Source organism: Lichtheimia ornata (genome assembly GCF_029851405.1).
Source record: "Lichtheimia ornata isolate CBS 291.66 chromosome Unknown scaffold00113, whole genome shotgun sequence".
Lineage (NCBI taxonomy): Eukaryota > Fungi > Mucoromycota > Mucoromycetes > Mucorales > Lichtheimiaceae > Lichtheimia > Lichtheimia ornata.
Genome location: NW_026695433.1, coordinates 130 through 22,810, shown reverse-complemented (window position 1 = coordinate 22,810; position 22,681 = coordinate 130). Strand labels below are relative to the sequence as shown.

The window sequence follows — 22,681 nt, the reverse complement described above, 5'->3', positions numbered from 1 at the left end:
CATGCAAGAAAAAAGACATACCTGTTCCTCTTTTCTTCCTTTCAACAATAACAATGAATACACCTCCTGCAGATATTGCTCCAACATTACCACCACCACAGCCTATCTCACTCAATGACATTCTTACAAAGTATACCGAGAAGCCTGATCTGCTTGAATTGATCCTTCTAAGCAAGGTGGAGGAAGATCGTCGACGAACAGAAGAAATCAAATTGCGTAGCAAGCAAATTGATTACATGTTGCAAAAGCAGCATCCATCATCTTGTTGTTCTTCATCATCGCCTTCCATGACACACCCACCAGCATTGCGACAACAACAACAACCCACATCATCATCACCTTTACATCCTCCTGTTAATATTCGAACGCCTTCTCCCGATCCACAACAGCAACAAAATAATGTATCTCCTACCTCTCCTACACAAAGCCATTCGTCGCAATACTATCCACCATCACCCCCATCCACTAGCCACTATGTGGCAGACAAACCAACATCATCATCATCCCATGCATCATCATCATCATCATCACCCCTTTCAACGAAGCCTGGCCAATCATCGGCAGCAACCAACACACCTTCCACAGCATCTCTTGTGCAAGCCAAACGCCGACGACGACGGCAAAAAATGCAGGCGGTGACAAAGACGGTCGAAACCCGCGACTTTCCGTATCATGATGACTACTTGTGGAAGAACAATGGCAACACTGTTCACAAGGCATCAGGAACAAAGAGCATCTATTATAAATGTGCCAATCATCCAAAGGTACATATGCGTAAACTTTTTATGCTTTGTCGACATGTTTATTGATAATCGTATTTTATAGGGTTGTCCTGTCAACAAGACTGTGACATTCAAGGAACATGGTCAATATCTGATCAAGTATCGTGGAGAGCATTTGAATACATGTCACCGAATAAAGCGTGTTATTGATGTTTGAGAAAAAAGAAGCTATTCATTGTTGACTACTACATACATGGACATCAGCTAAAGCAAGAGGGAGAGAGGGAGAGAATCATGGTTTCTTTTGTGTCTTTGACCACCGTAACCCACATGCATTGCACAGCCTACAACATATGAAAGCCGCAGATTAATTTGTGACATTTGAATTGCATGTGCATGAAGATGACTCACGTTTTTGATCCCATGGGTCCTTTACGCCATTCGGGAGAATCCGTTGTCTGGCATTCCGTGCAAATGCGTTGTTGTTGTTGTTGCTGTTCAGCGTCGATACGTTTCTTTTATGCCCACCATACACATGTGGCAATGAGTCATCATCATCATCATCCCATATCCCCTTCCCGATTTACCTTTTTGTTGTTGTTACGTTGTTGCGTAATAATGATGTTGGGTCTTTGAACAATGGTTGGAGGAGGAGGAGGAGGATTGCCGGCCACTTGAAAAAGTTCGCTTTGGCTCATATCACCCATGGAGATACCTCGTGCACGTTCACCCGCTTCAAAATGTAAACCCGTAAACAAGGATACGCTATCTGATACGCTGACACCTCCTAAGCCGCCTGGTGCATATACATTGGGTGATCCAACCTGCTGCTGTTGTTGATCATCTTCCTCCTGCTCTTGCTGTTGCTGCTGTTGTTGCTGTTGCTTGAGTAGTCGTAAGCGTTGTTGAAGAGCTTCATGTTCCATTCTCAAATCCAAAAACGTTTCCATAGCATTCGTTGCATCCACTGGTAATACGCGTGCACTGCCAAAGAAGCTTCGTTTATGGAAATGGCCTGTGGTCTCAACAATGACATATTCATCACCCTTGGTATGCATCCGGTATTGCGCTCGAAAGGGTTCCATGGTATCGCGCGCGGCGAGAAACGCACGTGCAAACGAGTCTCGATCGTCGACATGAATGAACTCGGTCATGAGATGGCCCGTCATTTCAGAAGCACTGTATCCAAAGCATTCGCTCGAGGCAGGAGAACCGTAGATTATGCTATAGTCTGATTCAAGCACATGCATCCAATCTCGCAATTCGTCAAGGATACTCTGGCTCCAGTTTTTACGTCGTGTGAACTCGCCTACTTTGATAGGGGCTTTTGAAAGTGTATCTGCTGAAGCCATAAGGAAAAAGAAAAAGAAGAAGAAGAAAAAGGGATAGTTTTACAAAGAGCTGTTTATTGGATGGAATAAAGGAGAGAGAGAGAGAGAGCGAGAAAGTGGACGTATCAAAATATGTGATGATGGTGGTGATGATGATGCTGTTGTTGTTGGTGATGTTTAATGTTACTGCTGCTGCTTGCACTGCTGCTACTCGTTGCTGTTGTACTCTTTTCCTCTTCTTCAACTACTGTTGCCATGGGACTTTGGGGTGGGATGCTCGTGCTACTACTATTGACAGGATGCGAGCCAACAAGATCGGTGTTGATTCCAAGACGTCGTGCATAATCGCGTGTCGCTGCTTCCGTTAAAGGTCCGAACGTTTCATCTTCAAGCAAGGGTCGTGGCTGTTGCATTTGCTGCTGCTGCTGCTGCTGACCATCCCCACTCAACTCACTCATTTTAAATACAAGCGAATCATCATCATCTACAATACTTGTGCGATGTCCACCTGTGGCTATGCTGGTGACACTTTCAGGGCGTTTGGGTGATGAAGGAGTGGGTGGTGGTGGATGATTGTTGCAATGTTGCTTGCTATGATTGCCATCATGAGGGTGGTGTTGTTCCACAGTGCACAGACGTCGCATTTCATCATGATGTCGATCCTGTGGATACGTTGAAAATGCAGGATACCGTTGATCATCTTCAGGAGTCCATTGATGTCTGCTGGTATTGGATGATGGTGTACCATACACGGCTGAGCTGGCATTGTGTTCTCTTTCTCCACCTGTTGAACGAGATTGTGCACCATGAGTTGATGGAATATGCATTGGCTTGGATGATGTTGTGGTGACATTTGTGTTCTCCGTATGAAGCGGTGAGGGTACAACAGGAAGATAGGAGCGTCCTGTGGATGAAGTAGATGATCCAAATGAATGTCCTGCACCTTCACCACGTTCAGCAGCTGATGATCGACCCATCATACTCGAAGACATGGATTCGGATAATGTGGTATTGGTCTCTTTCAATGCTCGAAAATGGGATAGTGCTTTTTTTGACTTGTAAATTGAACCCATACTACTACTTGTTTCTGATGTTGGTGACAAGTTGGCGCTATCGGCCATCGCTGTGTCGTATTTTTGAAACATCTTGAGCTCGGTGGACTTGTTGGTTGTCAATTGCTGTACAAATTCTCTTAGGCTGGCATCTTCAGTGTCCTAAGTTATAGAAAGAGCAATGAATAAAGTGGCATGGTTGATGTCTAAATGTGCAGTACTCACAAATGGGATAAGGCTATGATCACTTGTTCGAGACCATCTTCTTGTCATTGGACTTGTGGGAGTTGTTCGGTCGCGAATCTTGTCAAAGCTTGAAGAAAATTCAATCTTGGTACGAGCAGGTGCTGATCCACCTTGATGCTGCTGTGTCCTATCGCCTGACAATCCTTGTGTTCCTCTCCCACCTGAATACGATGTTAGTAACATACCTCTTTTGTAATGCCTTATCAACTTACCATAGTACTCAGCCGCCTGCGGAGAGGATGAAAGTGAATGGGATTTGAAGGGAGATATATGTGGTGCTGATACACGCCTTATCATGTCACTTGTTGGTGGTAGATGATGCTCACCTCGTATAACCATCCCATCCGATAAATCACGTAATCCCACGCTCGGTTGTCGCTGCCGCTGTTGTCGTTGTAAAACATCTCTTGAACCCAAAAAATCACTCGTTTGCCTGGATGGTCGAGAAGTCTAATAAAGATGATGAGTGTAAGCAAATACGGCATATGCCACCTTTCCTTTTTGTACCTCTTCATGCCGCACTTGCTCTTGTCGATGTCGTTCCACTGTAGGTGTAAAGAAATGTTCATCTATGCCGATCATCCGTGCGCTCAAATCTCTTTCTGAATCCTCCACACAAAAATCACAGACGCTGCGATATTCCACTTGAAGCTTAAATGAGCTGTTGTCATATGTAGTACAAAGGTGAGTGGCAGATGAGCGGTAAATGACCCAATAATAACACACACTTACCCCAAAGGCGTGACAATATCAGAAAATTCGTATCTTCGCAGCTCGTCAGCACCTTCCAATATAGACATGTCTATAATAATAGTAATCGTTAAGTACGAGTATGATACACACATATAAATTCCCACCCGATATCGCCTTACCTAGATCTACTTCTTCATCCATGGTATGTGCTTCCAAGGGATCTGCTGACATTCGATAGCCAATATCCAATGCATCTGATGCTCCATATTGCTGTAGTCGTCGATACAAGTCATGGCATGGCAACAGCCGGATATAAGTGTAAAGGGCTCTGAAAAACACAATGGATCGCTTGTATAGATTGGGTAGATCCACTGAAAACGTGGGTAATGGATGTCTACAACAAGGAAAGAAAAAAGGATGAACACCTGCTGCTGGTCGTTGTTTGCAACTTTGTTGTTGTTGTTACCTTAGTGATAGTGTCCATCGTTCCAACAAGATACGTTTGGTTGAATCTGATATGTCTAATCTTCGTGACCGGTCATATGCCAGAACCAAGATTTGACTGGATGTGAGTCGAGATACATCGAGATAGATATCGAGGATCAATGGTGGAGGTTCCTCGTCCATGGCTTGTGTTGCTTGTGTTTGCCAATACTTGAGCTCATCTCGTAACGATTCGGACGTTGCCAAGTTGAACTATGTATGCAACATGCATTAGAATCGGTCCCATGATAAGAGTACTACTACTACTCACCCATCGATTAAGCTTGCTCTTGCGATCAACGGATGCTGTGCTACTCGTGCTACTTCTTCGTCGTCCACTTGCTGTCAAAGATGATTGAACACGGGCTTGTATAATGACCTGGGCCGTCTTGGTGTAAAAGTTCTGGATATTGATAGAGTGAGTTGGTGGTCAACACGCGCTATGCATGCATGCACCTACCTGTATTATTTGCTCTAGTTTATTTCGTGTGTTGGACGATGACGAAGGACCAGTGGGAGTGTTTGGTGGTGGGGGCGATTGATAAGAACGTGGTGATGGAGTGATCGATGTTTGCTGTGCAGCTGTAGAAGAAGCGTTGTTGCTTGTTGTGGATGCGGGTGGAATGCCGGGTATGCTCATTGTAGTGGGGTTAATGCATAATTGGTGGTGGTAGTGGTGGTAATGGGTGGTTGTCGTAACTCGCTATTGCAATGAGAGCTGTGTGAATAAAGTAGTGTAGCGAGAAAAGGAGAGGAGAGAGAGGTTGTGTGAGTGAGAGTGCGTGAGTGTGTGTGTGTGTGGGTATATGTATAGTAGTGTGGTAGTAGGTAGTAATAGTTAGACTGCTTGATTGAATAACAACACCAGTTACTGTTGCTGCTGTTGCTGTCTCGCAGTAGAAAAGAGGGAGAGAGAAAAAGATAAAACACAAGCTTGAAGCGTGAGCAAAGGGAGGAATTATCGCCGATGGCTTCCTTTTGACTGGATTGAATCGGCTGTGCATATCGTGTGTCACCTTACAAAAGAAGCTCCTACCAAATCAGTCGCTTTATTCATGCAAATCAAAAGACTCATCCCACATTCTTAATTTTATCACATTCACAATGCTATATTGGTATAAAACAAAGCCTAGATCTCAATTCATTCTACAGTGACCGATTTGGCAAGATTTCTGGGGAAATCAACATCGACACCTTGAAGGATGGCAAGATGATAAGACAACAGCTGCAATGGGATGACGTTCAAAATTCCTTGCAAGCAATCCACGGTTTGGGCGACGTTGATGGTCTTGTACTTGCTCTGTAGATCATCGTCTCCATCGTTGCAAATGATGATAGGATTACCCTTTCGAGCAACCACTTGCTGCAACGCACTTTGGACCTTGGGATACAACGAGTCCTTGGTCATAACAAGAATGACTGGCATATTTTCATCCACGAGTGCCAATGGACCATGCTTGAGCTCACCAGCCAAAATGCCTTCACTATGCATGTAAGAGATTTCCTTGATCTTGAGCGCTCCTTCAAGACATGTTGCATTTTGGTACCCACGACCCATGATCAATAAACTACGCTCCTTGGCTAACGTATTTTGAGCTAGGTCTTGAAGACGTTGATCTTGAAGTTTGAGTACAGCTTCGATTTGACGTGGAAGTTGAGATAGCCCATCAATGATGCTGTTACGCCGCTCCGTCATGGAGGAACGATCTTCCGACAGCTGAATGGCCATCATGACAAGAGCAATGTATTGGGATGTGTATGCCTTGGTGCTAGCAACGCCAATTTCAGGACCTGCATTGATGTGCACACCACAATGGGTTTCACGGGAAATGGTGCTGCCAACAGTGTTGGTGATGCCTACACACAATGCACCACGTTCGAAACAATAACGCATGGCCAAGATGGTATCAGCTGTTTCTCCCGATTGAGATACAAAGACGCACACATCGTCACGGAAAATGGGTGGCCGTCTATCCAAGAAATCGGATGCAAGATCAATTTGTGCTGGTATCTCTGTCAATTCTTCGAAAATGGCTCTTGTCTATTACAACATCACCATTATAAAAGCATTAGCATCGCTGTTAAGTTTGATAAGATTGAATAACAACACCACTTACCGCCATACAGCTGTGATAGGATGTACCACATGCAACAAACACAATACGACGTGCACGACGAATAGTAGACAAGTGATTTCGTAAACCACCCAACGTCACCTTGTGTTGTTCAAAGTTTACACGGCCACGCATGGTGTTGACCACTGATTCGGGTTGCTCATAAATCTCCTTTTGCATAAAGTGGTCAAAGGATCCTTTCATGATCTCAGCAAGTTCAACTTCCAAAGTATGGATCGAGCGTGTTACAGTGTCATTCTCGTTGCGACGTAATCGGTGGATATTGAGTTCGCCAGCAGCCACATGAGCAATATCGTCATCTTCCAAATAAATCACACGCTTGGTATGCTCAACAATAGCGGATGCATCGGATGATAAAAAGAACTCAATGGGTTGAGGAGTGCCGTCTTCGGTGAGAAACGATCGTGATTGCGTACGTTGCAATGTTGTATTGCTGCCGCCATCCACTTCGGGTACAAGAAATGAGCCTGTCATAGGTACCATCAAGGGTAATTGTTAAATATCGGTCAGCTATGTTGTATTCCATGATCAATTTCTTACTTGATGATGCTGCGTTGCTAGGATCCACAGCAACAGCAGCAGCGTTGCCAAATTGAACGTCGACAAAATCCATCTTGAGATTCTTTTCGGTCTTGATGCCGACCAAAAGAGGTGATCCACGTCGCGTAGCAACCAGCTCGTTGGGATAATGAGGGCTTTTGAAGATAAAAGCATAGCTTCCTTCCAACCTGGAAATGACTTGTTTGACGAGAGAGGAAAATGTCAAGTCAACGCCAGCCTCCTTTTGCGAGTCGAAGATGTACTTTGTCAACTTGGCCACAATTTCAGTGTCTTTAAAGAGGTATCAGCATTCTTTTTCATTATCTTGCTCGTAACGATTTTGTTGTCTTACCGGTTCCAGTCTCGAACGTAGCACCCTTGTTCTCCAGCAGCTTTCGAATCTCCTTGTAGTTGGTGATGATGCCATTGTGCACAATTGAAAAAGCGCAACCAGGATCGGATCGATGTGGATGTGAATTAAGCTGCGATGGCTCACCATGCGTAGCCCATCGGGTATGCGCCTAAGTAATATCATCCATGCTAATATAAAGACCCATCATGATCATTGTTCATCATCATCACTTACCATTCCACAATGACTAATAAAAGTCTTTTGATAATCGATATGTTGCTCTTCCACCAGCTTCTTAAGAGCGGAAACCTTGCCGGCTTGTTTCACGATGTAGGTTTCATGCTCTGCATCACCATCAATTGCGATACCTATAGGGTAGCACGATACATACACTTAGCTACATTGAAACCTTCTCATAGCAACCAGCATACCAGCAGAGTCATAGCCTCGATATTCGAGTCGAGACAAGCCATTGATCAGCGTGTCGACAATAAAGCGTCGGTCATGTTCCGAAAGGTAGTTGCAATAACTGATCCCAGAGACTTGTTAGATCCCAATTGGACATGGCAACGAGTGCGCATTGTGCTTACCCAAAGATTCCACACATGGCTAAACGATTGAAAGAGTTGAATGGCGTGAAGAGAGTGACCCAACAACAACGACTTTTATATCATGCATTAACGTCAAAAAGTGATTCCGCGGAAGATGCACCCGCCACAATTAAAAAGCGGGGTGGGTCCGCGGACCTGCCAAAGTGGCACGTCGTTCAATCGTAGTGTGTAACATGCTTGATCTTGGTAAAGCGAGGCATCATTCTCTACAACCTCTTTAGCAAATAAAGCCATCATTGATCATCTACCCTATGATGTAAACACTTCATACCACAATGAATGCAACATGTCTTTATGATCGTACACTGCACTTTGGTTTATGGTATCCGCTTTCAATCAATGTTCAATACATGACAACAACAACACTCAATACTTTTAGCTACTATTATTATACGTATGCCTATACATACGAGGGAATAAACGCTACATGAAAGGATTGTCGAGGAGAGATAAGCTGATCCTCGGTGATAATAAGCATCCTACATGTGCATGTGAATTTGATGTTCTCCCCTACATAACACTTCTTATCGAAAGGTGGATCAACGAATCAGTCCACATTGTTGGGATTTGCTGGTGTGCACCTCTAACTTTATCGTGCCTCTAATAGGATCGAGTAATCGATAAGAACCTTGATAGATATGTACTCCTAAAAGCAACCCGCGGAATCACAATGCTTGTGCTGTAATATTTTAAGGACAAAGGAACAAGGTGCTCTGTACTGAAAATAGTATCACGACGACTGTGCTCCTTGAGTATGGTGCTGAATTGATTTGTCATCATGTTGTTGTGGTGGTAGTCCCGCTGGCATGCTAGTAATACTATCCACTATGGACTATTGCATCGCGTTCGTACCGACTTGAGATGTTACTATAATTATCCATGTATGCGTACGAGGAGTACCTCTCATTCAAGCAAGCAAATGCCGATAGGGCACGTGACATGTAAAGTGAACCATGAAGCTATGCATATGAAGCATCCTTTTAGTGTATGATCATATCACAAGATGTATGATAGGTCCTTTTATTAAGAATGAACAGCATAGTCTATAACACTTGGGCTTTGCTAATTGCATGGTTTCTCCTATGTAGACTGACAACTAAATTCAAGCACGATGGATGTCGTCGTGTGACTGGGATGAACTTGTTTTTGAAATGCTGGTCATTGACACTTGTGGCAGCTCCCTCTTAACACCCAACCACACCACCACCACCTATTACTCTTCTTCAGCATGGACTTCACTCGCTACAACCAAGCCGAACAGGCTCAGATCGCCGCCATGATTGAGCACAAGCAGGTGGGGACCCACATTGACACTAGACTTTGCGCGATCTGACATTGCAACCACCATTCGACCTTGTAGATGAAGGATTTCGTCAGACTCTACACCAACCTTGTTCAACGTTGCTTTGAAGACTGTGCTGAGGATTTCACCACCAAGAGCGTCACCGGCAAGGAGGTGTGTATTCGTGTGACAACAAAAAGATAGCATGTGGATTGACAAGTGGATGCAATGTATAGGAAACTTGTATCAACAAGTGTGCTGACAAGTTCTTGAAGCACTCTGAACGCGTTGGCGCACGCTTTGCCGAGCTTAGCCAGCAGGTAAAAGTTGCATATCCAATGGGGATGGATAAGAGTACTCATAACGATTCTATAGATGACTCCTCCTGGTTCCAAGTAAAGCATTGGCCATAAAAGAAACGATAGACTTCCTCGCTCTTTTTCCCCTTCTGTGTATAGTTTTCTATTTGTGTCGTCTTTTCACAAGATCAATACATTGCTACCCCCATCTTATCTCTTGAACGACAATGGATCATATATGACATTTATGAGCATGTGGATGGCAACATTGATAGTCGAGTGATGGTTCTCAGTCATGTTGTCTACCTTGAAAACGTTCCCAAATGTTCAAAGCTATATAGAGTGGAAGATTCTTGGAAGATGATAAAGTTTATTGAAGAATACAAAAGCTATCATTGTCTACATGGATGGGAGATACGCTGACAGCCGAGAGGGGGAGAGTGGGGGCAATGCGTCAAAACGCGCGCGCTGATCATTTCTAAGCTGGGTAATCTTCTTCCTTCAACACACTTTCACCCTTCTCAACATGCCAACTATTGCAGTGCAAACAGCCAATGGCGAGATTGATTCCGAAGACCATGTAGCCGATCGTCTCAATGCTCCACCACAACGAACACGACACATCCAAGGTGGAAACAGTATCGACGCATGTCCCATTTGCAGTGAACGACCTGGTTTTCCTCTCGTTCCACCTTTGAACTTTGCCATGGTGGCTCCTGGTGTTTATCGTTCCGGTCATCCCAATCGACAAAACTTTTCCTTTTTACGAAAGCTTGGGTTGAAAACCATCATGTAAGAGGATACGCATAGACGTGCATGATAATCACCTATTGACATTGGTCCACTTGAAAAGGTACTTGGCTATGGAGGATTATCCACCCGAGATGAAGCATTTCGTTGAACACGAAGGGATCGAAGTTTTGCATTACAGGATGGAGGGCAACAAGGAACCATTTGTGGAGATCAACTCGGATGATATCAATCATGCACTCACAAGGTTATTGGATGATCGTAGCCATCCAGGTAAGAGCGAAGAGAACCAATGTATTGATTGTGTGCACCTAATCCTCACACACACATCTTGCAGTGCTGATCCATTGTCTGAAAGGGAAGGTGAGTATCAATGATTCATTCATTCAATGACGATGTATGCAAATGATTCATTGTTGGATATGAATAGCACCGTATCGGATGTCTTATTGGTTGTTTACGCAAGATCCAAAGATGGTCAATGACTTCTATATTTGATGAATACCGCAAATTTGCAGATACCAAAGTGCTTGCTGATCAAGAGGTGAGTGGAGATTGTGTGCATTGCAACTCTGTGCTAACGTTTGTTTTATAGTTTATTGAAACGTTTGATCATGAAAAAGTACAATTTGATCCCAAATATCAGCCCGAATGGTTATGATCCTTTTGATTTGGCTTTTGGAAACGGCTTGAAGAAGAAATATCTCGAGATTGACGTCGACGCCGCATAACGACAAATGTGAGAGCAAGGAAGATTCCCCCACCAACCTACATATATATACATACAACATCAGCTCTATCTTTGTACATGAACACACAACGAGCCTTTTCATTCGACATACTGCTACCACGCCTGCACTAATAGCACCAGCAATAACCCCAGCTTGCATATGCGATTTCTTTTCTTCTTGGTCATCTATGCATCCATCACATTAAACGATCAATACAAATCCAACATGACATACATTGTGCATACACAAACCTCGTTGATCAGTGCCAGCTGTTGGTGCAATTGGAGGATGTGGATTATCAGTCTCACTATTGCTTATTAATTTTGTGGATACGGGAGAGGCTGCAGTGGTGGATGGCGGGAGATATTGTGCGTTTTGGTTTGTGGAGGTGTTGTTGTCAGACTGCTGTTGTTCAAGCCAAGGGAGATTGGGAGCGTATTCGGATACCCATGTCCATGTTGTCATGTCGAGCAAATCAATGTCGTTGCTTCCTTGATGTTCAGGTCCGTATCCAAGAGCAACAAGCATCATATTTTCATCCACCATCCGAGCTATGTTTACGAATACATCAGCATTGAAGAGGACGTTCCTTTGTCATGTACCATGGTGTTACATACCATGATGGTATTTTCGTGGCGTAGGTGATATCCCAGTAGATGAAGGTGCTGACCACCTCATGGTTGATAATTCAAGAATAAAAATGTCATTCAAAAGTTTGGATTGTCCATCATCATCTAACTCCCTTCATTAAAAACACATGTACATGTAGATGTATTCAACTTAACCCACCTTGTGTTCCCCCTCCAAAGACAACGATATGATTCCCACCTATGTAAAAGAGATCAATACCAATAAATCTCATACATCATCATCATCATTGACATACAAAGAACGGCTGAATGACCATTTCTTGGCGCAGGGATATTGCCAGTAGCAGTGACATTTTGCCATTCGCTTGTAGCTGCATTAAATTTAAGCAGGGAGCTCATGGAAACAGGATTCAAGCTGTGGTTTCCACGTGGATCAGTGACATTCCTTGTATAAGAAAGTCCACCAATGATAAGGATATCACCATCAGGAGTAAAGGTTGCGGTATGATCAACACGAGGAAATGGTGGGTTGGCAATGTTTGGATAATTGTAACTCCATATCTATGTACCTTAAAAGCATCAATGACGAACCACCATGGATGATGATGATGATGATTATCAACTTACACTTGTATCAATCACTGTCCATTGGCCGTCATACAAGAGTGAGCCATTGACACTAATGCTGCATAATGCATGAAATGTCAAGCAACCATATTCAAAACAAGCGTGCATAAAAGTTTATATAATACCTTTCACCTCCCCATATCCAAATGCGGCCTTGGTTATCCGATGTTGCCGTGTGTCGTATTCTATATGCATACAATCAATCTATGCTTCTCATCCTTTTCTATGCACAGAGCAGAAAACAACCAACCTCGGTATGGGTGAAGGGCCGTCAAGCCGAGGAGCGATCCATGTATTGTTCTCAATACTGTAAAGGCTGGTTGGATCAGCACGATTGTTTAATGCTCCACCGTGGATGATAAATCCAGTATTGTGTTGTACAACGGCAGTAGTAAAGTGAGCAAGGGGTCGATGATCATTTTGACTTTTAATATTGGCCCATATTGGATTGCTCGTATTCCAAGGTTGGGCGAGGTCCAGTTTGTACATTGAATTGCTTGGCTCGCCGTTTTCGACCATGCCACCATAGCAATAGAGTTCCTTATTTACAAGAGCACAATCTACTATGAATCAGGTTATCATCTGCTAATGGTACGTGCATTGAACAACAACAACAGCAGCAGCACAACAACGATCATCATACTTGCCAGTTGCCCACCTGGGACTTGGTTCCTCTTGTAGCTCGTCCGCATATATACATGTGCCATAAGATAAGCACAAAATTACAAGGATAATAATCGTTTTAGAAAAGGCATTATGGATACAGCATAACATCCAAGATAAACCACACTCGTTAATAGTGTAATGCATGCAGCAGGTAGTAGTGGGTGAGTGGTAGTAATAGTATAAAGCGAACTGCTGGGATAGAGACTGCAAGAAAAGATAGGATGTGTGGGGATTGGAAGATGCGTTATAGATCAAAGCATTTATAAGTAGACTGGTATATGGGGTTTGAAACTATCTTTATTGTTGCTTATATTTCGATAGGAACGCTTTATTGTGTGTGTGTGTGTGTGGGTTTAGTTGCTTGGTCAAGGTTGCTATGGAATCTGATTGGCCGAGAGGGGTTACCACGGGCCACCACCCCTTGGTAAGGCGGCAAAGGGGAGCCACTGGATGAATCCTTCCCTCGATTATCCAAATCCACCATGGTATGTCACCATCAATCAGCAATCTATTACAGCAAAATGTGCATACAACATTGAACAAAGCGACAGCGGATGGATACGTCAATGGATGGATGAAAAGGATAAATGATGACATCCGCTCTTCAACTTCAACATTACCATGGCAACCCCCATTTTGACACAAATGCACACCATCGTTTCCACCATTCTCTGTTGTCGTGTTATGTCCTCTGTTGTCATGCTGCCGTTTTAGCTGTATCGATTGAACTTGTTTTTGACATGGAGGCTAAATGCGCGTTCTATAGACCAAGGGTACCCAATCGTTTGGTAAGCGCCAGACCAAGAGCCACACCCTCTGCCGCCGCTGTGGTAAGCGTTCCTTCCACAAGCAAAAGAAGACCTGTGCTAGCTGCGGTTTCCCTGCTGCCAAGATGCGTAGATGTAAGTTGTATTCATGCGTTTATGCGGTACGTGTGGGTTGCTAAACAAATGTGCCTTTTTCCCCTCTAGTCAACTGGTCCGAGAAGGCCAAGCGTAGAAGAACCACTGGTACTGGCCGCATGAGCTACTTGAAGAAGGTCCACCGCCGCTTCACCAATGGTTTCCGTGAAGGTAAGCTATCATAAAAGTGTGAGAAATCGATATGAACGGATCCATTTACATGCCCATTTCCACCTTTTAGGTACCCAGGCCAAGAAGCAACAAAAGGCTGAGAACTAGAGAATAGGTGCATTGATAGCATTACAGCAATAAATGTGCAAAATCCTACGCGTCTCTACCCAACATTATACATTGAAACTTTGTTCCCAATGATGATGAGTGATCTGCTGACACCTACAACATTCGGATTAGATCCGTGGGTTTTGTGTATTTGTATACATCACGAGCGCAACATCCACTTGCACTCTCGTTGCCTCTTGTGAATGCAACGTGTATGAGATAACGTTCTTGACACGAGTAATTGGATCAGCCCACTATTACTGCCACAACATGGATGGCTATACTCACCTTCGCAACGTCGAGCTCACTATACTTATCCTAACGATTGGGGATCATGTGCAGCTAAACAAGCTTTGGTCGTGCATGAATGCAGTTTACAAACACACGCATGTGAAACGCTACGCAAAAATGATCAAATCCATTACAAAAGCAACAGGCATCTTTAATCATGGCGGTTATTCTTATCCGATCATTATCCTATATATAATATCCGACATCATGAAAGCTTGGCGCTTGTCATTGGAGGATTCATGCAGTGGCCCGTGTGGCAGATGATTTGATTATTGCTATTTTCGGCAATGGCGCCCTCTAATGATGATGCACTCTTTTGATCTCTCAACCGAATAAGAGCAATCATTACATCATGGATGATGGTATATATCAACCTTCTAAGAATATGGGGTCGAAAGATATCATTGTGTTGAGTGAAAGCATCGTTACATCGATAATCATAGCTGAGCTAACAAAAAAAGTAAACAAAAGGAGAGAGAAGGGGAAGCGAATCAATCTCAGAAATTGCGTATATAAGGCGATTCTGCATTGCCGGGTTGCCGCTTTTCCGTCTTTCCGCTATGTTTCCTCAAAATACCTACTTTTACATCAAGTCTGTGCAAAACGGTTGTGTCATTGACGTCTACAACGGCGAAACCTCTGTAAGCATTGGTCATCTTTGAAACATGTGTTATGTGTTTGACAACTCATGCATGATGGTTGAATAACACCAGGCTGACACCGAGCTCATCATTTGGCCACAAGTAAGTTACATGTACCATCATGGATATGTCTCCCCTTTGATGTATGCTAACAACACGTCTTTTAGAAATACAATGACAACGAGAACCAGGTAAACGACCAGGCATCCAAATCATAGGTAGGAGGATAGCTGCTTACGCGTCTTTTATTGCATATCAGCTCTGGCGCTTCGAAGGTGGCTATCTCATCAACCAAAAGTCTAACTTGGGTACGTGTAAAAATGGATGGAAGGATAAAAGACGTTGTGCTGATGATTTGTTATTTGATAGTGATGGACATTCGAGGCGGTAAGCGATGTCATGATTTGTGTCAAGGAAAAGAATAGGATATTAATGCGTAGGCTTCATTAGGTGATATCACATCGGACAAGCCCATCATTCAGTATGATCGCAAGCTGACAGCGTAAGTCATTGTTCATAGTAAGATTGATACACCGACGATTGCTAAATGAGTACAAAGTGCCGAAAACCAGCGATGGGCTTATTCAAATGGCTTCGTACATGTTGCTTCCAACCCACGTCTTGTGCTTGACATCAAGGTATGTGTATCATACATAGGAAAGAAAAGAAAGATTGGGATGTTGACGAGGATCATGGTTGATAGGGTGGTAGTGACAAGAAGGGTACCAAGGTTATTCTTTACGAGCGCAAGGATAGTGACAACGCCAACCAACAATGGACCATTGAGCCATTTGGCCAACCAAGTGACCCATATGGTACAGGAGCTGGTGCTCAAACCAACCCCTATGGTGGCAACCCATATGGCACTGCAGCCCCACCTCCCCAGCAGCAACAGCAGCAACCCCCACAAACCAATGTGTATGGCAATCCAGTGACGCCTTACGGTGGCAATGATCCTTCTCAGCCTGGTATGCCAGGCACATGTGTTCCTGGTTATACACCTTATGGTACACCTGCTGGTGGCCTTGCTGGTTACAATCCTCCTGTTCCCTATGAGCAAGGTTAGTAGGAAAAAGGAAATGAGGCAAACAAGGTCATTTATTAACGAGGATGATACAGCTGAAGAATTGCATCGTCAAGTGTATCAGGAAAAACCAGAGAAAAAGGCACACTTGTCCCATCAGCTCATTGCTGGTGCCGCTGCATTTGAAGCTGTCAAGGCTTATCGTCGACATCAAGAAGCTAAAGGTGAAGAAGTCTCACATAGTTTTATCAAGCAAAGTGTGGCAGCTCTTGCAGCTTCTCAAATTGTAAAGTTTGCTGAAGAGCATGATTGGAGCTCCAAGGACAAGGAAGAAGCCACTCGTCAAGCACAAGCAGCTGCTGAACATTACTCTACTAGGGAATTTGGTGGTCATTAAGAATAAATGAATTAGTCATCACATGCCGCATTGCAACCCTTTGTTGGACCCTGTTTAGGACTTGGCATTCACATAGGGAATGGCTGAGTTGTCTACTTTGAATGACTACGTGGTACAAGCATTATTCTTATTGTTGCATGTGTACCGTGCAACAACGCGGGGAAGAGATTGGCAATACAAAAGATGAAGCTCGTAACAATGATATTGTGTGTGAATGTGGCTATGGATACATCCCGTGCCTCATGTGAAATTCACCATTGTCTTTTTCTTTCTTCCCTCTTTCTTTGTTTCATGCCGACAACGCCTATCATTCCACTCGACTCGCTCAAACATGTCTCTCCTCAACAACAAAGAGCCCTCGAAGAGCTACAAAGAATGTTTCATCTCGACCATGATACGTTGTTCTCAGTCGTGGACCTTTTCCGAAATGAGCTCAAGAACGGCCTCATTGACGACGTGTCAAGCGATCTCAACATGATCCCGACATTTGTTACAGGTTGTTCTCAGCATTGAATGGTTTATTACGTGAATGCTAATAGTCTATGGTAGGCTATCCAAGTGGGCAAGAAAAAGGAACGTATTTGGCCTTGGAGATGGTCGGCATGGATATCTACGTGTGTCAAGTGAAGCTCAAGGGCGAAGGCGGTAAACTCGCCATCAACCAGTTCCAATACAAGATTCCTCAAGACTTGATGAGTGGCGACGATTTCACAGTGTTGATCGATTACTTGGTTGAATGCATCGCGGATTTCCTTGAAAGGGTTGGCACACAAGACAACTTTGTTTATCCAATGGCATGCTCCATTTGTTTCGCTATCAAGCAAACGGCGCTCAACAATGGAATCATCATGTCTCTTGGTTACGGCTTCAGTTACCCGAATGGAATCGGCGTGGACATTGTACAATTCTTGCAAGAACGTATACAAATCAAAGATCTTCCTATTGCTGTGTTGGCTATTACAAATGGTATGTAATCGAGTGTAGTGGCAAATTCAGTGAGGATGGTTCCTGGATAGTATTAACACAAAGATTAGATGCTGTGTGCACTCTGCTTGCTCATGCATATCAACATCCATCCACACAACTTGGCATTGTCCACAACCTGGGTACGAATTGTGCCTATTATGAACCTATCAAAAACGTCGTCAAGCTACGTGATCATCCACTCTTCAAACAACAATCCAATCGTTCGATGATTATCAACACTGAATGGTGCAACTTTGGTGCTTCACGAAGGACATTGCCATGCACATGGTTTGACAGGAAGGTGGATCGTGAATCAATCAACCCATACTATCACATGTTTGAAAAGATGACGACAGGAGTCGGCTTGGGAGAGCTTGTTCGCAACATTTTGACATATCTGGTGGACCAAGATGTGCTCTTTGGCGGTGAATCAAGTACCACATTGAATCGTATGCATAGCTTTGATGTTAGCTATATGTACGTGTGCGAGGTGGATGACTCTCACAACCTGGAGGATATACGCATTATTATGAATGACATGATGAATATTCAACACTGCTCACTCGGTGATCGGGAAGTCGTCAAATACGTATGCCAGCTTGTTGGTACAAGGGCTGCCACGTTGGTGGGATCGGCTATCGCTGCTGTAGTACGACATGTTTTGGAACAAGAAAATGGCTTCAATGCAAAACAGGGAGGGTGTGCTATTGGTAAGTGGTGGGAGGATCGTATCTTATAAACGATTTTCTAAATGCTACCTTTAGCGATTAGCGGTGAGATCTATGAGGAGTATCCTTCGTTTCATCCAAGGGTGTGTCGCACATTGAAGGAATTGATACCTGAGCATACGGCATCCAAGCTATCAGTCGGCATGATCAAGCACTCCCGCATCATAGGTGCAGCAATTGTTGCCATGATGGCCGAAAAAATTACGAATACAAGCACGTTCTAAAGTCATTCCATACATGTTGTCTTGTTGATATCCCTAGTATTATACCATGTAATACCAATTTCTTGACCTAGATACCCCTCTAATAATCCATCACTGTACGTTATAAAAGCATCTAATACTTACATTTTCAAGACTCAATGATACGTATACTTACATCTTTCAACAAGTTCTTCCTCTTCATCACCAACATGTATGCATAAGAATGAACGTAAAGATCGCGTCATGTATCGTGAACATCAATGCATTACCTCATGCCTAAAATCATACCCCTGCCTTACTCTGCTGCGATCAGGTACAGTGCCTGCAATAAAATTTTGTAATGAAATGTGGAGTCATTGTGAGAACAAGGTTGATCAGCGTGCCAACGAGCACACTGTGTGTTAGTTTCATGTTCGAGATAGGCAATCTCAAGCTCATGGACGGTCCACCTTACTTATGACCCTGTCCGGTCATCGTCTCTCCTACCTTGGATGCTCCCATTCAAAATTGTTATAATGAAGTGTGAGGTCTTTATTAGAATGAAGCTGATCAGCATGTCTCAGCGAACCTTCTGACCAATTTTCAAGATCGAAATGGGGAAACCCAAGATAATACATTACATACTATTTCCATAAATCATGAATCCAGCGCTGACCTCCATATGTAGTCAATCTCACATTGCACCCTCCCATTCAAATTTTTATGATGAAATATAGGTTCTTTTTTAATAGAACATTGATAAGCATGTCCAAGAGGTAACATAGCCAATTTGCAGGATTAAAAGGGGCCATGCATGATTACTTTCACACTTTTCAGTAACAGTTCATATTGCGAGCTAACAGCATCTTCCTCCCAATCAACTTTGTTGCCCAATTCAATGCATGCGAACTATTCCCTGCTCCAGAACAATATGTCCATCCTTCAACTTTCTTGATCCATGGGGATTTGATTGAACAACGCTCAAACACAGAAGTATCATCCAATATGAGAAAAATCATTTTGCAAAGTTATTTGTAAACTGCCAGCTAACAGCATCTTCCTCCCACTCACCTTTGTTGCCCAACCCAATGCATGTGAACGATTGTCCTGCACCAGCCCAGCATGCCCATCATTTAACTTTCTTTCTTGATTCGAGCTAACCTGGTAGTAAGGTAATGGCTGCTGTTGGATCATCATTATCATTTAAAGTGTAAAATGGCACACACCCTTTTGCTATACGTGAGGATCATCATTTCTTTTATTTACGTGTACCTATTGTCTATTGTGAGGGTGATGATGATGATGGGTGGATGGTGTCTATAGGGCAATTGAGTGGCCTCAGTGTAATAGCAGTAGGGGGATTTAAACTTGGGGGACAGCAGCTCCACGACTTGAGACAACGCTTCTCTTCATTTTCTCCCACCTTTCCTTATTCCATTCACGACATCTCGATCAAGGTAATGTATTATAAAAAAGTGCTCTTGTTGGCTGTGAGGTATTAATGTAGTTCTGAACATGCATTGTCAGGGAGTGAGTGTGTCCAAGTGCTGAGGAATGAGCGTGGTTGGTGGTTGGTGGTTGCCATGGCGATATTGTTGCTTCCTTTTGCTCGTTGCTATTCCCACTCTACACTTGGTGTCAACAGGTACATTGAGAGTCCAATGTTGCAGCCGAACTGGTTCCATTGACGTGTTAGCTTATATAGGGGGGCAAGTTTGGTTTCAAGACGTTGGCTGGTTTGGCGTTCTGTTTCGGCTCAACAACACTACACCATGGTTTTCGGTCTCTAACAACCAGCAGCTAAGGATCTTTATGTCTATGGAAAAGGCAAGTGCAATGAAACAAACAATGAAAAGAGGCGTTTTATTGTACGTGTGTGCTAATAATGAATTGAATAGATTTCTTTGGTCAGGCAATGCAACTTGGGGGTATCATCATCATCTCTTTGGGTTCAAGTCCCAGCCTGTATCAAGTGGCTGCTGCGTCGCTCTGCACTGCCAAGTGTGCTGGAAAAGCTTCTTGGAACGCGTCCAGGGCGCTACAGGCCTGCGTTGAGTTGATGGGTCGACGACGATGGGTTTTTGGAAGAGCATGGTCACCGTGTTGAGGTAAAAGGGGATTTGCAACAGCTTGTAGTCGCCCCGGCCGTGAATGTGTTGACATCAGGGCGAATCAACACGCTCTTCTCGTGATAGGCTCGTTCTTTCCCTTGAGGATTTCTTTTCATGAGGTGGGAAAATGATTGGAAGGATTGGGGATCATTCTTTCTTTGGAGAGGATGAATGAGAACAACTATGAGCCTGGACTCTACGTAAGTGACGTCCTTCCTTGCCATGGATCGAACTGGCCTTGCGTGATTCGTGCAGTGCTTTCTCAAGAACAAGGGATCTCCCGACGTTGCTCGTACGGTGGTGATTTGATTTGTGAATTCCTTCTGATTTGCTTTCTTCCTTGGGGAGGATCGCCTAACGGTATACCAAATCGTAATCATTCCCGGCATCATATGATCTAACTTGCTTGCTTTCTTATTTATAGAGACGACGATTACGATGATTACCACATTCACAACAATGACGATTACGATGATCACCCCATCCACAACAATGACAATGATGACGACAACGAGATACAAAAGGAAGCCTGCAAGATCCCATTCTTTTCAACTTGTGTATTTTTGGATGTTGGTGTGACGGATGAGATTGACGACTGGTGGCAAGTACGAGTACGAATGGTGACGGAGGACGACTACGACGATGGTGGTGGCAATGTACAGTAGCAAGATAGCTAGATGGAATAAAGCATTGTTTATTTATTACACGCTTGTTGGAGGTTGCTAGCTTGTGGATTACATACTATTGGTTGGAAGATGGAATAATAAAGGTGGTCCGGTTATCGGTCATGCAAGAAATACATGGCTTTTGTGATACAATAAGGAGGAGTGGGAAGTGGGATGAGCTTGAGAAGAGAAAAAGTGAAGTGATCCCTCCATTGAGTTTCAGGATGAGTGACTCATTCAATATGTATACGTATCTTTTTACATATACAATTGGTTTATGCAGCTCGACTTTCTTCTACATAAAAATGTGATGCATACCTTGACACACCTTCATTATTGGATGCTGTTTACTTACGTACCTTCACAAAAGGCAATCATCATCATCATCCATTTGTGTAGCAACCTGTCAAGGACGTGTCTGTGTAACCACCACGTGCCGTTTCACTCAGCTCTTCATCTTTCCGTTAATGCAGCCGACACCATCCACTAGGAAAAGCAACTCCATCACGACAGCATAGGTAAAACATAAAGACGCCTGTATCTCCAAACTCCACAATGAAACGTGGGGTTTTTATTAGAGCAATGTGCTCGGCTTGGCCAACAGCACCTTGTGTGAAAGTTTCACGTTCAATGTCGCAACTAGCCCAAAAAATATTTTTTTGGTCGTCGTCGTCGAAGAGGTCGACCCCCAGATCCAGTTTGGCTGGTAGCGACATTGCGAAATCTGGGATTGGCAAGCTTGATCGTGAAACTTGCACCCAAGGTGCTGTTGGCCAAGCCGAGCACATTGCTCTAATAAAACCCCCACGTTTCATTGTAAAGTTTGGAGATACAGGCACCTTTATGTTTGTAAGCGTGATGCTATATGAAGAGTGGTCTTTGTTCATTGTGAAGTAGGTGGACCCTGGCAGAGCAAAAGATGCAGAGGGGCGTGTTGTGTAACATAGCTACGTTTGCATGAATGAATGGGCCAATGTATAATTACTTTATGGATCATCTAGGAACAGGCATGTATTGCTAGCTAACGGCCACTTTTATCCAAACACCATTGTTCTAAGATCCACTGCATGGGAACGATGCCCCTGTTCCAGACATTCATTTCCATGATTAAAGTAGGTTGATCCGAGCTGATTTGACTGAGCTGCGGTCAAAGAGAGATTACATCACTCTGGACATAAAGCACGCTCGATGTAGCTCAACCGATGTAATCTTGTGTGAGCGTAACTCAACCAAATCAGCTCGGATCAACCTACTTTAATCATGGAAATGAATGTCTAGAGCAGGAGAATCGTTCACATACAATAGAATGCACAAAGGTTGAGAATGCACAAAAGTGGCTATTAGCTGCCAATGTATGACATAAAAGTGAGGGTTGTGTACCTTTC

At 43.7% G+C, this 22,681-nt stretch overlaps 11 protein-coding genes across 11 annotated transcripts; 7 read left to right on the top strand and 4 right to left on the bottom strand.

Moving 5' to 3' along the window:
• Positions 1-53: 53 nt before the first annotated feature.
• O0I10_012138 (uncharacterized protein) lies at positions 54-939 on the top strand (the record flags this gene model as incomplete). Its single annotated transcript, XM_058492084.1, has 2 exons — positions 54-764; positions 826-939. 2 exons carry the CDS (start codon positions 54-56, stop codon positions 937-939), a joined length of 825 nt encoding a protein of 274 aa, XP_058337144.1.
• A 75-nt stretch (positions 940-1,014) lies between these two features.
• Positions 1,015-2,074, bottom strand: O0I10_012137 (uncharacterized protein; the record flags this gene model as incomplete). Its single annotated transcript, XM_058492083.1, has 3 exons — positions 1,015-1,066; positions 1,134-1,237; positions 1,310-2,074. 3 exons carry the CDS (start codon positions 2,072-2,074, stop codon positions 1,015-1,017), a joined length of 921 nt encoding a protein of 306 aa, XP_058337143.1.
• Positions 2,075-2,178: 104 nt separating this feature from the next.
• On the bottom strand, positions 2,179-5,167 carry O0I10_012136 (uncharacterized protein; the record flags this gene model as incomplete). The annotated part of the gene is made up of 9 exons (XM_058492082.1): positions 2,179-3,267; positions 3,331-3,512; positions 3,564-3,801; positions 3,859-4,012; positions 4,084-4,153; positions 4,224-4,438; positions 4,511-4,740; positions 4,799-4,930; positions 4,988-5,167. The coding sequence occupies 9 exons, from the start codon at positions 5,165-5,167 to the stop codon at positions 2,179-2,181; spliced, it is 2,490 nt and encodes an 829-aa protein (XP_058337142.1).
• Positions 5,168-5,668: 501 nt separating this feature from the next.
• Positions 5,669-8,161, bottom strand: O0I10_012135 (glutamine-fructose-6-phosphate transaminase (isomerizing); the record flags this gene model as incomplete). The annotated part of the gene is made up of 7 exons (XM_058492081.1): positions 5,669-6,568; positions 6,645-7,129; positions 7,203-7,493; positions 7,555-7,723; positions 7,789-7,922; positions 7,986-8,083; positions 8,145-8,161. The coding sequence occupies 7 exons, from the start codon at positions 8,159-8,161 to the stop codon at positions 5,669-5,671; spliced, it is 2,094 nt and encodes a 697-aa protein (XP_058337141.1).
• A 1,232-nt stretch (positions 8,162-9,393) lies between these two features.
• Positions 9,394-9,846, top strand: O0I10_012134 (uncharacterized protein; the record flags this gene model as incomplete). Its single annotated transcript, XM_058492080.1, has 4 exons — positions 9,394-9,459; positions 9,526-9,621; positions 9,684-9,767; positions 9,823-9,846. The coding sequence occupies 4 exons, from the start codon at positions 9,394-9,396 to the stop codon at positions 9,844-9,846; spliced, it is 270 nt and encodes an 89-aa protein (XP_058337140.1).
• A 426-nt stretch (positions 9,847-10,272) lies between these two features.
• On the top strand, positions 10,273-11,157 carry O0I10_012133 (uncharacterized protein; the record flags this gene model as incomplete). The annotated part of the gene is made up of 5 exons (XM_058492079.1): positions 10,273-10,538; positions 10,600-10,769; positions 10,834-10,859; positions 10,927-11,040; positions 11,092-11,157. 5 exons carry the CDS (start codon positions 10,273-10,275, stop codon positions 11,155-11,157), a joined length of 642 nt encoding a protein of 213 aa, XP_058337139.1.
• A 129-nt stretch (positions 11,158-11,286) lies between these two features.
• O0I10_012132 (uncharacterized protein) lies at positions 11,287-12,933 on the bottom strand (the record flags this gene model as incomplete). Its single annotated transcript, XM_058492078.1, has 9 exons — positions 11,287-11,292; positions 11,339-11,412; positions 11,479-11,778; positions 11,845-11,961; positions 12,017-12,055; positions 12,114-12,378; positions 12,445-12,502; positions 12,570-12,629; positions 12,695-12,933. 9 exons carry the CDS (start codon positions 12,931-12,933, stop codon positions 11,287-11,289), a joined length of 1,158 nt encoding a protein of 385 aa, XP_058337138.1.
• Positions 12,934-13,592: 659 nt separating this feature from the next.
• On the top strand, positions 13,593-14,291 carry O0I10_012131 (60S ribosomal protein L37-A; the record flags this gene model as incomplete). Its single annotated transcript, XM_058492077.1, has 4 exons — positions 13,593-13,595; positions 13,877-14,012; positions 14,082-14,183; positions 14,254-14,291. 4 exons carry the CDS (start codon positions 13,593-13,595, stop codon positions 14,289-14,291), a joined length of 279 nt encoding a protein of 92 aa, XP_058337137.1.
• An 851-nt stretch (positions 14,292-15,142) lies between these two features.
• Positions 15,143-16,644, top strand: O0I10_012130 (uncharacterized protein; the record flags this gene model as incomplete). The annotated part of the gene is made up of 9 exons (XM_058492076.1): positions 15,143-15,223; positions 15,296-15,325; positions 15,391-15,414; positions 15,483-15,531; positions 15,593-15,610; positions 15,674-15,725; positions 15,783-15,861; positions 15,927-16,284; positions 16,343-16,644. 9 exons carry the CDS (start codon positions 15,143-15,145, stop codon positions 16,642-16,644), a joined length of 993 nt encoding a protein of 330 aa, XP_058337136.1.
• A 291-nt stretch (positions 16,645-16,935) lies between these two features.
• O0I10_012129 (uncharacterized protein) lies at positions 16,936-18,562 on the top strand (the record flags this gene model as incomplete). The annotated part of the gene is made up of 4 exons (XM_058492075.1): positions 16,936-17,140; positions 17,194-17,610; positions 17,679-18,320; positions 18,375-18,562. 4 exons carry the CDS (start codon positions 16,936-16,938, stop codon positions 18,560-18,562), a joined length of 1,452 nt encoding a protein of 483 aa, XP_058337135.1.
• A 2,252-nt stretch (positions 18,563-20,814) lies between these two features.
• Positions 20,815-21,296, top strand: O0I10_012128 (uncharacterized protein; the record flags this gene model as incomplete). Its single annotated transcript, XM_058492074.1, has 2 exons — positions 20,815-20,831; positions 21,056-21,296. 2 exons carry the CDS (start codon positions 20,815-20,817, stop codon positions 21,294-21,296), a joined length of 258 nt encoding a protein of 85 aa, XP_058337134.1.
• Between the last annotated feature and the right edge of the window lie 1,385 nt (positions 21,297-22,681).